Source organism: Camellia sinensis, chromosome 4, assembly GCF_055761805.1.
Source record: "Camellia sinensis isolate YWXY chromosome 4, ASM5576180v1, whole genome shotgun sequence".
NCBI lineage: Eukaryota > Viridiplantae > Streptophyta > Magnoliopsida > Ericales > Theaceae > Camellia > Camellia sinensis.
This window is the reverse complement of record NC_138964.1, coordinates 10558625-10574417: the sequence shown is the minus strand read 5'-3', so window position 1 is coordinate 10574417 and position 15793 is coordinate 10558625. Positions and strand designations below refer to the sequence as shown.

The following is a 15793-nucleotide window of genomic DNA, read 5'->3' as shown; positions in this document are numbered from 1 at the left end:
CTAGAAGCATAGACAACGTAGACAGATACATATTGAAACACACACTCTGAATACAGTTAACTTATTATATTTCTTTCTTAGTGTGTTTCTAATTCATATCCTCATTAGTATGGCCTAAACCATGACTTAAAAATGCCTAAGATGGAATGAGGATGCAATTATGCACTTTAAAACATATGCAAAATTTTCAAAAAACATGACAGTTCGCTCGAGCGCAACTTTTGTCTCTTGAGCGGTTTGCAAAGTCTGTAAAAGTACTGGATGCTTTCATTTTACGCTTGAGCCAACTTTTGCTCGCTCGAGCCATATGCCTTAAAGGGGCGAGTTCGCTCGAGCGAAGTTTTGGTTGCTCGAGCTAACTACTTCGACTGCAAAAATATTGGGAGCATGCAAAGTATGCTCAAGTGAAGGAAAAACCCATCGCTCGAGTGTACCTTGCGAATTCTGGAATTTCCAGATTGTTGTTCCAAGTTCAAAACTCAATTTAAACACATCAAAGCTCATCCTTTTAGGCCAAAATGAAACAAAACATTTAGAAAGTTGTAAAAAACCAAGAAATGAAGTTCAATTCATAAATTCAAAACCCAAAAGCAAGTCAATTTTTCAAAACCAACTCAAAACTATGCTCTTCAACACATGGTATGCACATGCATGTAATCATCCAAGTTCTTTACTTTGAAAACATGATCAATTAAAACAAAATGACATAGAACATGATGAATTTCCAAAACCAAGTTGAAATAATGACATGCATGAGAAAATTCTTGGAATGCAATTTCAAAACATGGTAAATTATGTATGCATGCATGCATAACTCATGCTCATTTTCTACATTCCTTAGCTCAAATCATGCATTAATTCCTATGTTCTCTTGAATTCTCATAATTGTGACTTAAACACAAAAGTTGAGAGTTGATTACTCACCTAAGGTCTTGGCTTAGCAAGAATTCTACGTTGTTCTACCCAAATTTCCAAATCTCTAGCTTGATTCCAAGTCAATTCTTCAATCTCCTACCAATTTGTTGCTTTCACACCAATTCTCTCTCTTCCTCACATTTTGTTCTCAAAAGATGAAGATTGATATGCAATCGTGAACTCTAAGTGGCTTTATATACCTTTGATTAATCTAACTTAATTAAGACTAATCAAAAATAAATATTTATTCTAATTATTTGATTCCTAATCAAATTCTAATTAAACTTACCATAAAATCCCAAAAATTCTAAATAACACATGAATTTAGTCAATTTCGTGTTCAGATGCTGATAAGGCCTTCAAGTAACAGAACAAAACATAATTCTGAACAGATATTCCTGCGACTAACAGATATGAATGCAAAACACATACAAAATACACAGTTAACACATAATTCTACTTAACCATCTTATTAATATTCTTAATTATAAATTAGTAGCTAATTATAGAGTGGGGTTGTTACATGCAAGTATAAGCTACTGAGCCTACTTAGCTCATTACCATGTCTTATTTTGTAATTCTACTTATTAATATCTTTGTTATAGGCTTATCTGCAATCTGGTCATCCAGTACCTCAGATAGTAAATAATTGGATTCGTTTTCATCACGCGTGTGTTAGTGGATGAGAGAAAGCATATACTACCCGTATTCATCATTTCCGTACGCTTGTCAACCCTGATGTAGTAACTATTGAAACTATCGATGTAGACAAATTGTGATAACATGTTTGATTGATGAATGCAAACAATGACAAATTTTATGGATGCTTTTATGGATATTCGTACACTTGACGTTTTTATGAATATATTTATGGATACTTCTTATATATGATTTTATAGATGCTTGTTTGATTTTTGGATGTTTTTACAGATGCTTGAAAAGAAAAGTAAATCTTTCAATATACAACGACAGGTGGCTAGACAAATCTATTATAGTTTGGCAACATAACACAGGAGTAAACTATATATAACAATGTATCACTGAACAGGTACTTCATAAGTGACCTGAATTAATTTCTTGTTATCCTCCAATCAAACTACAGCATATTGTCGGGAAAAAAAAGTTTGTTTGGTAATATGGCACTGGATTAATTCAAATTCATTATGTTAGAATTTATCTCCACCTACCACCTCCACTATCACACACTCCACCTACCACCTCCACTTCACTCCTACACCTACTACCACATTTTCTTCTATATATACACCTACCACCTCCACTATCACACACTCCACCTACCACCTCCACTTCACTCCTACACCTACTACCACATTTTCTTCTATATATAGGAATTGTAAATATAGCAACATATCAATCAATATCAATCAATAATACATCAATTTTTACATGGTATCAGAGCAAGGTTAAAAAACTTAGTATTTGTCGCTTCACCGGCGGGCGGCAACCTCGCCTTGGCCGCCCGCCGGACCTCAACCCATTCCGCTGATAAAATCAACAAAGATTTGTGCAACTAGTCATGTGTGAGGCAATGCTCCCAATCTCAATCAATCCACTGATTTCACCGACGACCTCTCCGTCCCCAGTGATGTTGTAGCTGAGCTCGAATGGCTCTCGGACTTCGTCGACGACTCGTTGTGGTTCTCGAACCACTTCGTCGACGAATCGTTCGCCGGAACTGTAAATCTGAGCCCCTCAACCACAAAACACATCAAGGTCTTCTTGCCACAGGCTTCTGTTACACCTTTCAAAATTGTCAGACCCAAGCTCCTAATGGCTTCTGCTATTTCAAGAAAATGGGTGCAGTCTTCACACAACATCTCAATCAGCATTTGCCCATTCATGTTGATATTCTCTATCATTATTGGACAAACTTTCATGTGACTGCCCACTTCCACTGCCCAGTTTCTCAGCATGCTTAGTGATGCTTTGCATAAAGAGCATGTGCTTGATTGTGCGCTCCAGCAGTGAATCAATACTGCACTTTGATCCATTGGGTACAAGGTCTCTTAGCTCCTTGATGCGATCTTGGATCAATTGTCTGTCCCTTGGCCTAGGCCTGCAATTTTCTCCAGAGCTCACACCACATGCTTCAGAGCTCAAGCAGTGCATTGCCTCCTTTTCCACGAAAGACTGATCAAATGAAACCAACCGCCGAACCAACAGTAAGCTTATCACAGGTTGGCTGTGGCATATTTTTCAGTAGTCAACAGGGACTTCACTGATTCACAGAATGATTTCTCACTTTTGACATCAGTTCCACCACGGCAAACATTAGCTACCACTGCTTCCAGAAGATGCTCCGAGCCAGAGTCTGCCGTCAACAGGCTACTACTGTCCATTACCTCAGGCATCTCAATAGCTATTTCAGTTTCAGTCTGAGTCTTTTCTGCTTCCCAATCACAGTAACTATTCTGTTTTTGAAAAGCTGGTCCAAGTACTTCATACAGCTCACAGTCAGCAGTAACTATTCTCTCTCAAACAAATTCACTTTCTCTCTCTCTCTCATCTTTCCACTTCCAAACCACTTTCCTTATTTCCCCATCTTTCATTTTGATTTCAAATATATTTTTATTATTTCTTTCTTTAGTTTTCTTTCACATTATTTTTAATCTTTTTCAAATTCCATTCATACCATATAGCTTTGCACACCAAACCATAATTTATTCATGTCGGGGCTCACCCCGATCACCATGTTTCCACATACAAAAAAAAAATAAAAATAAAAATAAAAACAAATACAAACAAACAACCACATTCACAGGTGGGATTTTTCTTCTCTACTCTGCCGCCGGTCTTTTCTTCTTGCCTCCGTCCTGGGCGGTCCTTGCCGGTGTTGCCTCCGTGTTTCCCACTCCACTGGGCATGATCACTCCCCCATACTCCTCCACTGCAGCATATGGCGGACCTCCAAATCGGAACATTACGGTGGCCTTCCGCTTCAGCTCCTTATTTTCTGCTTTCAGCACACTTATCTCTGCTCGCGCATCCTTATACATGCGTTGGAGCAGAGCCAGTTGGGCGTTTAAATGCTGCACCTCATTTGTCCTACTCTGCAGCCGGTTTGACAAGTTTGTGACCGCCGTCATGCTTTCCACACATGCCTTCAAAGTATACTGATTGGCCTCCACATCCGACTGCACTACCATTCTTTGCTCCACAGACCGCATCGGAAAGTTCAGCGGAGTAAACTCCGGGGCACTCGGTTGAGGTTCCAGTGCCACCGCTCCAGTTCTCTCTCTTGTTGACTCGTTGAGGTCGGGAAAGAGAGTGAGCAGACTCCGGGAAGATGAAGCCATTTTCTGGGCTACAAAGTGTTCCACCGTTTCTCTCTCCGAAGAGGCAGAGTTTTTCAGAGAAGGGTTGGTTTCAGAGGTTTCAGAATGGTATGCCTCAGCCTCAGCCTTCGTCTTGGTTAAATAGCCGAGGCAGCCACGCGTATCGCGTGCCTCTTGCCACCAGCCGACAAAACGGGCGCGCAAGCCAAGGCGCCCACGTGCCTCGCCATCATGTCCGGCACACCTTTTGATGAATTGGGCACGCCTTTTGATGGCACGCCTTTTGAAAGATTGGGCACACCTTTTGAGGGTGCTACTTTTTAAGGGGTCCGACAAGACTCTGTAAACTGTCCCGACATTGATTCCGGTTAGCTCCTTTATGGGTCCGACAAGACTCTGTAAACTGTCCCGACATTGATTCCGGTTAATTTCTACAAGGGTCCGACAAGACTCTGTAAACTGTCCCGACATAGATTCCGGTTAGTTTCTACAAGGGTCCGACAAGACTCTGTAAACTGTCCCGACATAGATTCCGGTTAGTTTCTACAAGGGTCCGACAAGACTCTGTAAACTGTCCCGACATTGATTCCGGTTAGTTTCTACAAGGGTCCAGCAAGACTCTGTAAACTGTCACAACAACTGTCACAACATTGTCTGCTACAACGGTCCGACATGACCCCATAAACTGTCTTCTACATCGGTCTGACACCACCATACAGTGTCCTCTACCACGTTATGACACCCCCATACAGTGTCATCTACAACGTTATGACACCACCATACAGTGTCCTCTACAACGTTATGACACCACCATACAGTGTCTTCACCAACGGTCTGACACGACCATACAGTGTCTCCTATCATTTTTTTATGTATTTTCTTGTTTTGTTCCTCTCTTCAAACTCAAGTTGGTTAGTTTCTATCCTCCTTGAGTTTGCGGGGGGCTGTTAGAATTTATCTCCACCTACCACCTCCACTATCACACACTCCACCTACCACCTCCACTTCACTCCTACACCTACTACCACATTTTCTTCTATATATACACCTACCACCTCCACTATCACACACTCCACCTACCACCTCCACTTCACTCCTACACCTACTACCACATTAGCATTGTATTACTGAACAAGCCCATCACAAATTTAAAAATCTTTGTTTGGAAGAAAATGGCTCTGTAAATGTATAGCATCAAAATGCTAGAGAAATCTATTTTTTTCGGTAATATAACACTGGAGGAATGTAAATTGTTTAGCATTGTGTGACCAAACAGGCACTTCGTTGTGGGCTCCACTCACTGTCTTCCCTGCGTCTTTCCCTTGCTACGTCTTTCTCTGTTCCCTTATTTTCATTCCAAAAACAATTGGTGTAAAGAGATGAAAGGGTTTTAAAAAGTCTTACTTTAGAATTAATTTTGGTAATATAATAGGTGTAATGTAAATCACTTTTTTTTGGTGGTGTAATGAGATAGAAGGTGTAAAAAGATAAAATAGTGGTGTAAGTATAATCACTCTGGACTTTTTAACCTATTTTATATTTTTGTAACTATTTTAGCCCAATCCATTATGCTAAACATAGCCTAAGTTGGCAATCTCTTGAATTTAATTTAGGAAGTGTTATTATTAGTATTGCATTTTATTGGAGGAGGATTCCCATCAATCACTGTTTTGAATTGAACGGAGTTGTTTCGGTCTGTGGAGTTCACCATAAGTTTTATTTTGATAATTCAAATTGTTCATTTTGTCGAGTATTTCATGTATTTCATCCATTAAAAAAAATAGATTGATCCAATAACGGTAACTAGTTCAATTTATCGTATTTGTCATCAAAAAAATATATGGTTTATTTTTTTTGTCGTCTAATTTTTTTGTGAAAAATACTATAAATTATAATAGTTACAGTTATTAGATCGACCTAATTTTTTATATAAATAAAATATATGAAACATCCAACAAAATAAAAATTTTAAATTATCAAAACAAGACCTATAATGAGTCTCACGAGTCGAAACAATCCCCTTCAGGTCAAAAAGTGACCGGAGGACATCCTCCTCCATTTTATTATACTTTTACTTTTAAGTTTTGCTATTTAAGGTAGATTATAAATAATGTCATGTCATGTATAGAGTTTGATTAGAAAACAAAATACTAAGTACGATTATAAATAAAGTGTGATGAATAACACTATCCTTCATTTTTTTATCATATTTGGAGCGACTTCAATAATTTTTCATCTACTTCTTATTAGTAAAATTTGACATAACAAGCACAAAAAAATTCACTCCCAACACGTTGATGGCCAGTTTCTCTTGTGTTAGAAAATGAGTACCAATCAAGTTATTTTTCATTTTGTTTTACACTTCTATGTTGTATTTAGCATACTAATAACATGAGTGCACTTACATCCCAAAAAACAAAAACAAGTGTGTACAGAGTAAGTAACAAATAATATAAGACAGGAAATTTTCACTTACTTATATATAGTTCCCATAACATTTTAACTTAGCACATATAGTTTCCAAACATAGACATTCATTGCTTGCAAAACGGAAACGAAGGAGTATTGCTAATAGTACTGACACATAACACCATATGAAAAAAAACATAACGTTATAAACTAGTTAGAAGTGCAGGCGCCTGGCAGATTAGGCAGTGGTAGGTGGCGGCAGCAGTGGTGGCGGGGATGACGACCTACGGCGTTTCGGCACGAATTTGCGCATCCACACATGCTTCCCATTGATGGTGAACTTAACTTTTTCAACCCCATTGAGGATCAACTCAATGGAGCAAGGCAAATAGAACACAATTCGCGCAAAAAGAGACTGTTCACCGGGCTGCACTTCTTGCATATAGAGTGACTCAATGCAATCCCCGTAAATCCTAGTGAAGAACTCGCGAATCTCTCTCTCTGCCACTGGATAGCCCTTGGAGAATGTGACAAACATGGTCCTCTCATCTGGGTGCACCTCAAATGCTCTAGTCCCCGGTGGCTTGATCATCTCAACACCACCAAGCCTCAGGCGAACAAAGTCAGGTTGAACCAAGGATGGCACAAGCATTTTGGCAGCATTTCGCTCAATAGCTTGCTGCATCAGGTCAGTCAATGCCCTCGCACAAACATCACTTATCACCTTTGAAACACCCTGGATTGCAGTGACACGGTTTTCGTGGAAGTACTTGAGAGAGATCTCATTGTCCATTAGGTTTTGAGTTAGTGGGATGTGAATGGCTTCATAAAAGGACAGAAATGGATTGGCATTGAGGCAGTTGAGGCATGTTACTGCCTCGTCTGCTAGTTCATTTATCAGGAATTGGGTCAAGGACAAAATCTTACTGATGATGTTCTTGAAACTGGACCGCTCCAACCAGAGCCATAAGGCTATGATCCTCATGGATTCCAGAGGGTCGCGCCAGAGGTCTTTCGTGAGGATGGTGTACAGTCTTCTGTCCATTTCATGAAAAATCTTGAATTCCTCGGTGGAAATGACCATAGACAAGTCGTCCTCAAGGAGAAACATGGTTTGTGAATGGAGTGGTGCCCCGATGGAGAGAAATAGCCAGAAGGTTTCTGAAAAGCTGCTCACACAATGTAACATTCAAATAAAGAAAATAGATCAATTCTGCTATGAACATAGAAATTGGACACAGAAGATACATGAATGAACAAGATTTTACAGAATTTGTTAGTGATATCTACTTTTAAAAATCTTATCTGTCCATTTACATTTTGCGTCCGATTTTGTGACTGATTTCTGTGTTCGTAGACTTAATTCAAGAAAATAGTCAATAGTTCTCAAAATCAAAAGAACAAACAATGAAAAAGGGTGACTTCCGGCATGGCCAAATAGTATCACGTGAGTAATAAAATCCGTAAAAAATGAAAAAGAAGAAGAAGAAAAAGAGGGAAGGTAAAGAAAAAGAAAAAAATCCCATCAAAATTTAGTAACTGCATCTAGCAAGAGTTTTTTGAGTGCTAGGCATGAGTGCCTTGAAGGCTTCTATGTATCATATAGGCACAAAATCAGTGGGACAAAAACCCGACCTCAAAATTGTTGGGGGAAAGCAAATCTGGCTATGTGAGAGTAGCCATCTCACTCAACCCTCAAATCTGAAAGAGGGCTGCAAAAAAATTAGTCAAGAGCATCTATGGAGCCCCAAAAAATAACCAGAAGCCCCAAAAATTAACCAAAGCCTCATCATACTTCTAACTGATTTTTGCAGCCGTGTATTTGTACTCACAGATCACAGACAACCATAAAAATGAGAAGATAAAATTTCAATGACCCGAGCAAAGAAGAAGATACCTGAAGAGAACGCTTCCTGGGCAGAATCGATGGTTTTTCTTACGAACGCATTCTCTCTGAAAAAACTTGAAAACCCAAGTTCTAGATGCTCTTGCAGCCGCTCCAACTCAGCACCCCACTTCAATTTATAGCCAATTTAACACATATCTACAACAAACTAACCCGAGTTAATGTGATTAGCTTGTCCTCATCAAATTATCGAAGTCATTTCTATACAGTGAAGAGCTATAATTACATTGGAATCTTTTTAAGAAAGAAATCATCTTAGGGAAGGTGGTAATTAATGTTTTGAATGTGATTACAGCAATCACAAATTGGACCCATTCACAAATTTTCCGTTTCTGACAATTGAGTATCTGGCAAAAGGAAAATTTTACAGGTGTTGAACATGAAGGAAGGGTAAAGGAATCGAAATAACTCAAATGCTTATCTACAGACCAGCCTTTTTTTTATCTTTTTCCACTGCTTGGCTGATTATAACAAGTCAAGAGTTGTTGTAACGTAAAATCGTGGTTCAAAACTCTCTTTTCCCTCTAGTATGAAACTAAGCAGGACTAATTTGTTTCGGATTTAGAATACATGCCGTGAAAAATACATCCAAATTAAAAAGAAACATGTAATTACAGCTATCTAGTTTGTATCTTGTTTTCATTTGACATAAATTTCACATTTCTCTAATATTTGACTCATTTAAGTCAGTTTCTATTTCACAGCATTGATTGGAAAGTAACCCAAATTAATTATGTACTTTCTACTCATCAGTTTAGTTCATTTTCAGTCCACAGCCTCATTACAAGATTTCAAGATATAAAATTTTGCAAACTAACATAACTACACATATCCTATGCTTCGCATTGATATAACTAAAAATATTTCTACTTTGTACTAACAATCTCTGCCAACTGTTTGGGATTAGTCTACGTATTTGTCGGCATTCAATCTGATGAATCTATTTTTGTTATTGGTAATCTTACTGCCAAATATATGGAATCCTAGTAACGGAACTTAGTACTAGGATAACATTTTTGTCGGCATTCAATCTGATGAATCTATTTTTGTTATTGGTAATCTTACTGCCAAATATATGGAATCCTATTAACGGAACTTAGTACTAGGATATCGTTTTCGCACAGGTAAAATGTTCAAAAAGTCTGTTATTATAAAAGCAATAGCTGTTGTCAGCATTCCATTTTTGTCACTTACGATATAAACGACACTAAAAAGATGGTAGACGTGTGTTGTATACTTTTTCTTTGATTCTCGTGCATATTTTCCTACGCCATCATAGCAGAGATTGCCAATGTGGCGACTCAAATAACGGCTAGAAATTTGAATGTATAACACAAATTAAACAAGTATGATATCTGAATGGCATTTCAAATTGTCCACTAAGGGTATAGGAAAAATTGAAGAGGATAGAACATAAACCTGAGCAAGAAATTGCTTAATTCTACATCATTAGTTTGTTGGACAAATACTAGTTATCAAGTTGATAATAGTCTGCAATCTACAAGAAGTTTGCCTCATAAGCCAGGTATCATTTGATAACGTTTTCAATTTACAGGAAACAAATTTTATTTTTTTTCAAAATCAATTTCACTTCTTTAAAAGCAAAAACAATACACGAAACAAGTTTTCGCTTCCAATTTGGAATCCTCGTAACAGAACCTAGTACTAGGATAGCATTTCCAAAGTTTGTTATTATAAAAAGCGATAGTTGTTGAAGGCATTCAATTTTTGTCAATTAAGATATAAACAACACTGAAACGATGATAGACGTGTGTTGTGTACTTTTCCTGCTTCTCATGCATATTTTCCTACATCATCACAGCAGAGATTGCCAACGTGGTGACTCATAACGGCTAGAAATTTGAATGTACAACACAAATTAAACAAGTATAACATCTGAATGGTTGAATTTCAGGCATTTTAGGTTGCAATCAATGGTGTCTTGAAAACAAGTGAAAGACACCTCTTTTACCATTTTTGTTTCCAAAAATTTTGAAAATTTCGAAATCAATTCCACTTTTTTAAAAACAAAAACAATATACAGAACAAGTTCCCATTTCCAATTTCCAAAAAAATAAATAAATAAATAAAATTTGAAAATGAAAATATTTAGAATCCTAGTAATTGAATCTAGTACTAGGATAATGTTCCGCAAGTTCATTACTATAAAAGGCAATAGCTGTTGTCGGCATTCAACTTTTGAAAATTATGATATAAACGACACAAACAATTGTTTTATGCTTTTTTTGGGTTCTCCTGAATATTTTCGTAATTCATCTCAGCAGAGACTGCCAGTTTTATGCTTTTTTTGGGTTCTCCTGAATATTTTCCTAAGTCATCTCAGCAGAGATTGCCAACGTGGCAGCAACTCAAACAGCGGCTAAAAGTTTGAATGTACTAGACAAATTAAACAAGAATACTGGATGTGCATAGATGTCTCCAATAGCATTATGAATTGTTCAATTCAAGGCATCTTAGGTTGCAATCAATGGCACTTCAAAATGTTTGCTTACTGTATGACAGCATCAATTATCATGGAGCATAGTCAAGAGGATAGATCATTAACCTGAGCAAGAAATTGCAATCTTCAACAAGATTTCCTCATAAGCCAGGTCCATTGCTTTGGACCACTTAAAACTTTGTCTCCCAAGTCACTGTCTCACAAAAGTGAGCATAGCTAGCTGCATAATAGCCCCGGAAGAGGAGTCTACTACCAAGTACAGGTAGACATGATTTCTATGAAACCGGACTAAACCAGACCCTGTTTCTGCAATCACTACTTCATGTTCAAGAATGATAAATGGCTGTGAAAAACTGAGTCCACCAGCATTACCAGACAACATGATTGACATGGAACTTGCCTACCAGGTAATCATCTGTTCTGAGCAACCATAAACAACCCTGGAAAATAAGTTTCAGTATTACCAGTCTGCCAAACAGGATTTGTATTGGCTAGTTGTCTCAGGATGGATTCTGTCTGACAGGCAGAAATAGGGGGCCACTGGAGCTATCTATGTCATGTGTGTCAATTGAAAGGGGAAAGAAAACTCAAACGCCAGCCCAGAAATTGAAAGAGTTGTGCCATGTAAAGCAGTTAAAAGACCAGAGAGCCTATCACACATGTTGTAGTGTTGTGAGACGCTCACTTGACTAGTTTTGTCTAACTGGGTATGAGCCCGGCTTGTGACCCTGAAGCAATTATCCATTTTTCATAGGGCTTTCATGATAGTCTCCGAGCCTGGTAGAATCTTTGACCCACTAAGAATCTTTTAAATCAAGCTTCGCTACCACAAAGAAAGAAAGAAACAAAGACTGTCTTCCTTCGAGGATTGTTGCTCATAAAGGGGTAGCCCAAATAGGCGATTTCGACTTATAAACTTTGGACAGTAACGTAACCACTTGACAGCACTACAGTCAGGCTATCAACACGGAGTCAGAAATGAATTACAAGTCAAACCAGCATAACCACACTTGAAATTACTACACGGAATCAGAAATGAATTACAATTCAAACCAATCTGCAAATCGAGCAAAGTACTCCCTATACACACTAGTCACCATGCCAAAACCATCAAATCGATGTCTCATGTGAGAAACAGATTCGAGGGCATAACCAGCATTGAGTACATTGTTTTGCCCCATGAGAGATCTACAGAGCAGTTCCAGAAAATGGGCAATCCACTGTTACATACATTCTAAAACCATTAAAATTACATAATCTGACAAGAAGCATGGGCAAGAACAATGCTGAAGATGACGGGATGAAATGGAAGAATGCATCAATGCTCATCATCCATGATAACCAAAAAAGCAATCCATCCATTATAAAGCTAAAGAAAAGAAGGGGTTATAACTATATTGCTGCCATTATATTCTGAAAATATCGCGGCATCGTATGCTTAAACAACTAGTACAATGGGCAAAACAACAAGATCAAACCAGGAGAGAATGCATTCAAAGCACCCCAACACCATGAACATCTTCCAAACTTCATATTCACAGTTCTCCAAAGTAACTCAAGTTAGATTTCACTGCAGTTTGTCCTTATCTCCATTGCTAATTACTAAGCCAGTGATACTGGGAGTAGCAGCGGCAGCACACTGCAGATCAGACAGAGAGAAAGATCGCCATGGAGAGAAAGTCCGTTCAGGGGGTGACAAGGATGATTCGTTGTTGGGTGATTTTCTACCATGTGGATGGAGAGGAGGACGACACGGAGTGGTTGACGATGAGTTCGAGTTGGAGCTTTCACTGTTGTTATTGCTCTCGTTGCCGTTCATAGTCATCGCCAGAGCCGAAGTACTTCTATTGGAGTTGGCAGGTCTCTTTGATATGCCACCACTGTTACCTCTCAGTGGAGAATTGCGATTCTTGTCAAAGAGAGTACTGTAAGCAAGCAAATTCTTGCGTTTCCTGGTGTAAGCATTTTCAGGCTTCACAATTTCTTTAAGGGAGGAACAAGAGACAGCATCCGCCAGACTAGTAAAAGACTTTGATTTGCCACAGTAGAATTTCGATATACCTCTCCTGAAAAGTTCCAACCATATCGTGAGAAACATTGGAAAAAATCAAAAAAAAAAAAAAGCGACACAGAAGATAAATAATACACATGTCATCTAAAACATGCTTAAATAGACATAGTACTACACTAGAAGATAACTAATTCAGCATTTTCAATACTTAATTTTTAGTAAACTTTATCTAAGCATAGATTTCAAACATTATATCTGAACGGTTGAAAGTTGATAATCAGACAACAAAAACTAAAAGCACCCCTCTACCCGTTTTCAGATAATTAGCCTTTCTAAAACTTATTTAAGCTAAGCTACACCGAACACTCTGGCATTCAAAAGAAAGAAGTCATATGCAATTCCAATAAATTGCACCAAAATAAACCAAATATGCAAATCACTAGGCAAAACCATCAAACAAGAATACTCTTTCAAATCTTAACCCAAGTGTAAAGGGAAAGTCAAATGGCTGCATGAGCAAAAGTCTCCTCACACTTTTCATCCTTTCTTGAAGCCACAAAGACAAAAGTTTGACAGCTGAGCAATTGTGTGGTTTTAGCTTTAGGATAAATCACATATTTTATATTAATAAATAAAATAAATATATATAAAATAAAAACCACTCAGATCAAGAATTGAAGTAGTTTCCTTTTCATAATCTTTCTCAGTAACCAATCAGTGATTAATTATACCTAAAATGTGATTTATTCGATGTGGGACTTAATTACTATGTATAACAAACTTTTATTTATCAAAAAACAAAAAAAAAATGTGATTTATTCAGCATTCCAAGTCTTTCCCCTAAAATTTACCTTCAAAAACCAGACAATAATCATATGATAAACATCTTCACTAGTTCATTAATTAATTACAAATGTTAATCATTTTCTACACAGCCAAACAAATCATCCCAATACAGATCCAAAGCACCAAAATTTACAAAAACAAATGACAAAAATTGTAAGCCAATTGCAAAATTGATCAAAGAACCAAACAAACCCTACTAAAAAAAAAAAGAAAAAAAACCGCGAAAATGATACATACTTCATAGGCAAAACTTCCTCCAAAGCATCCAAACTATCCAAAGGTCCTTTAAACGAGCTCTGAACCTCACCATCGCCGGAATCAGCATCGCCGTCCAATTCACCTCCCGACGAGTCACTATCCCTTCCGATCGACGACGAGCTACTCGAATCCCCAACCTCTTTCCCTCGCTCTAATTGCCGATCCCCGGCGAAGTTTCCGGCGACCGGTCTTCCGGACTCCGGCGACTCGTATACCGATCCACACGACATCATTCCATGGCGCAATCCTGACCGTTCGATCCGACTACTGCTTTCCAAGGCGATCGTCATCGGCTCAGTAAATCGTCAACTCAAAAAACGCACATAAAAACAAAAACAATACAAGCATCAAGCTTTGTATATACAGAAGAGATATATAGATATAGATATAGAGAGAGAGAGAGAGAGAGAGAGAGAGAGACTTATCTCGCAAAGATAAAAAGAGAATAAACCGAGGAAGACGAAGGTCTTATCCTCATCCATTAAAGCTTAAAATATTGCAAATTGGATAAATAAACAAGATTATCTTCATCACCCTTTTCTTTAAAAATTTAATATTTAGGAAGTTATTACCTGTATCGGGGTTCCACGGCTGTTAGGCCTCGTTTGGACAGGTTTGGTAAGGATTTGGATCGTATGTCCTTTTTTTTTTTTTTTTTTTTTTTTTTCTATTTAGTAATAATTTTTTTTTATGATTTTTATTATAACAAAACACCTTAAAAATATAGAGATATATATATTGGCATTCTAATTTAAAAATCAATGCAAATATTTCAAAATCTTTTTTTAAAAAACTTTAATTTAAACTTAAGATTGGTTTGACAAATATATTTTTAATAAAAAAAAAGTAATTGTTACAAAACTGACGTAATTACTAAATGTAATTAAAAAGTACATCTTCAGTAAGAAAGTTGAACGAGAAAGTTTTTTTTTTTTTTTAATTAAAGTAATCAAAATGTAACTATTTAAGGCCTTATGGAGTATTAAATTATCACAACGACACATTACAGTGAAAAAAAAAATGACAAAAACATCATTAATTCGCGTTACATTTTAGGATAAACTATAAATATGCCTCTTAAAATTTATTTAGAATACATGTCTACATTCTTCGTTCTCTTCAATTTTTTAATCACATAAGAAATAACTATTTTTATTAATCAATCATAAAGTTAATTTATAATTTTTTATGATATTAGAGATACATTTTGTTAAATAATTTTGATAATTTTATTATTGTAGAGGAGAGTAGATAGAAATTTTATTTTATTTGATAATTTTGATAAATAAAAATTTTTGACAATGGAATGTTTATAATTTTCAAAACTACATGAAGTAATATGTATTTTAAACAAATTTTGGGGTGTATTTATAATTTACTCTTTATTTTTTTATTGTTTAATTTTCAGTAAATTTTTTAAACTTTTTTTAAATTATTTTACTTTTTAAAGTGCATCTAATTTTATTTATTTATTTATTTTTGAAAATTCACTAAAATTAAAACAGTTTAAAAAATAAATAATAATAAAACTAGCTTGAAGCAGTTGCTAAACAAGTAATAGGTCGTATTTGGTGAACATTAACCAAGTCTGGAAGTTACAACTTAACTGGTCTTTTTGTGTTTGGATTTTGTTAAGTGTCCTAAATACCTTACCTAATAAATTAAAAAATAATTATACATTTTATATAGTA

The 15793-nt window shown here is 36.7% G+C and overlaps 2 protein-coding genes and 1 long non-coding RNA gene across 3 annotated transcripts; all 3 read right to left on the bottom strand.

Annotated features, from left to right (window-relative positions):
- Nucleotides 1-3424: 3424 nt before the first annotated feature.
- LOC145824486 (uncharacterized) lies at nt 3425-5417 on the bottom strand. The gene is made up of 2 exons (XR_014366016.1): nt 5258-5417; nt 3425-5203 (listed from the first exon to the last, which is right to left on the bottom strand). It is a non-coding gene; the product is annotated as an uncharacterized LOC145824486 (long non-coding RNA).
- A 1441-nt stretch (nt 5418-6858) lies between these two features.
- Nucleotides 6859-7731, bottom strand: LOC114310926 (uncharacterized). The gene has a single exon (XM_028257025.2). The coding sequence runs from the start codon at nt 7729-7731 to the stop codon at nt 6859-6861; it is 873 nt and encodes a 290-aa protein (XP_028112826.1).
- Nucleotides 7732-12370: 4639 nt separating this feature from the next.
- LOC114310911 (uncharacterized) lies at nt 12371-14709 on the bottom strand. Its single transcript, XM_028257009.2, has 2 exons — nt 14082-14709; nt 12371-13053 (listed from the first exon to the last, which is right to left on the bottom strand). The coding sequence occupies exons 1-2, from the start codon at nt 14390-14392 to the stop codon at nt 12555-12557; spliced, it is 810 nt and encodes a 269-aa protein (XP_028112810.2). The 5' UTR covers nt 14393-14709; the 3' UTR covers nt 12371-12554.
- Between the last annotated feature and the right edge of the window lie 1084 nt (nt 14710-15793).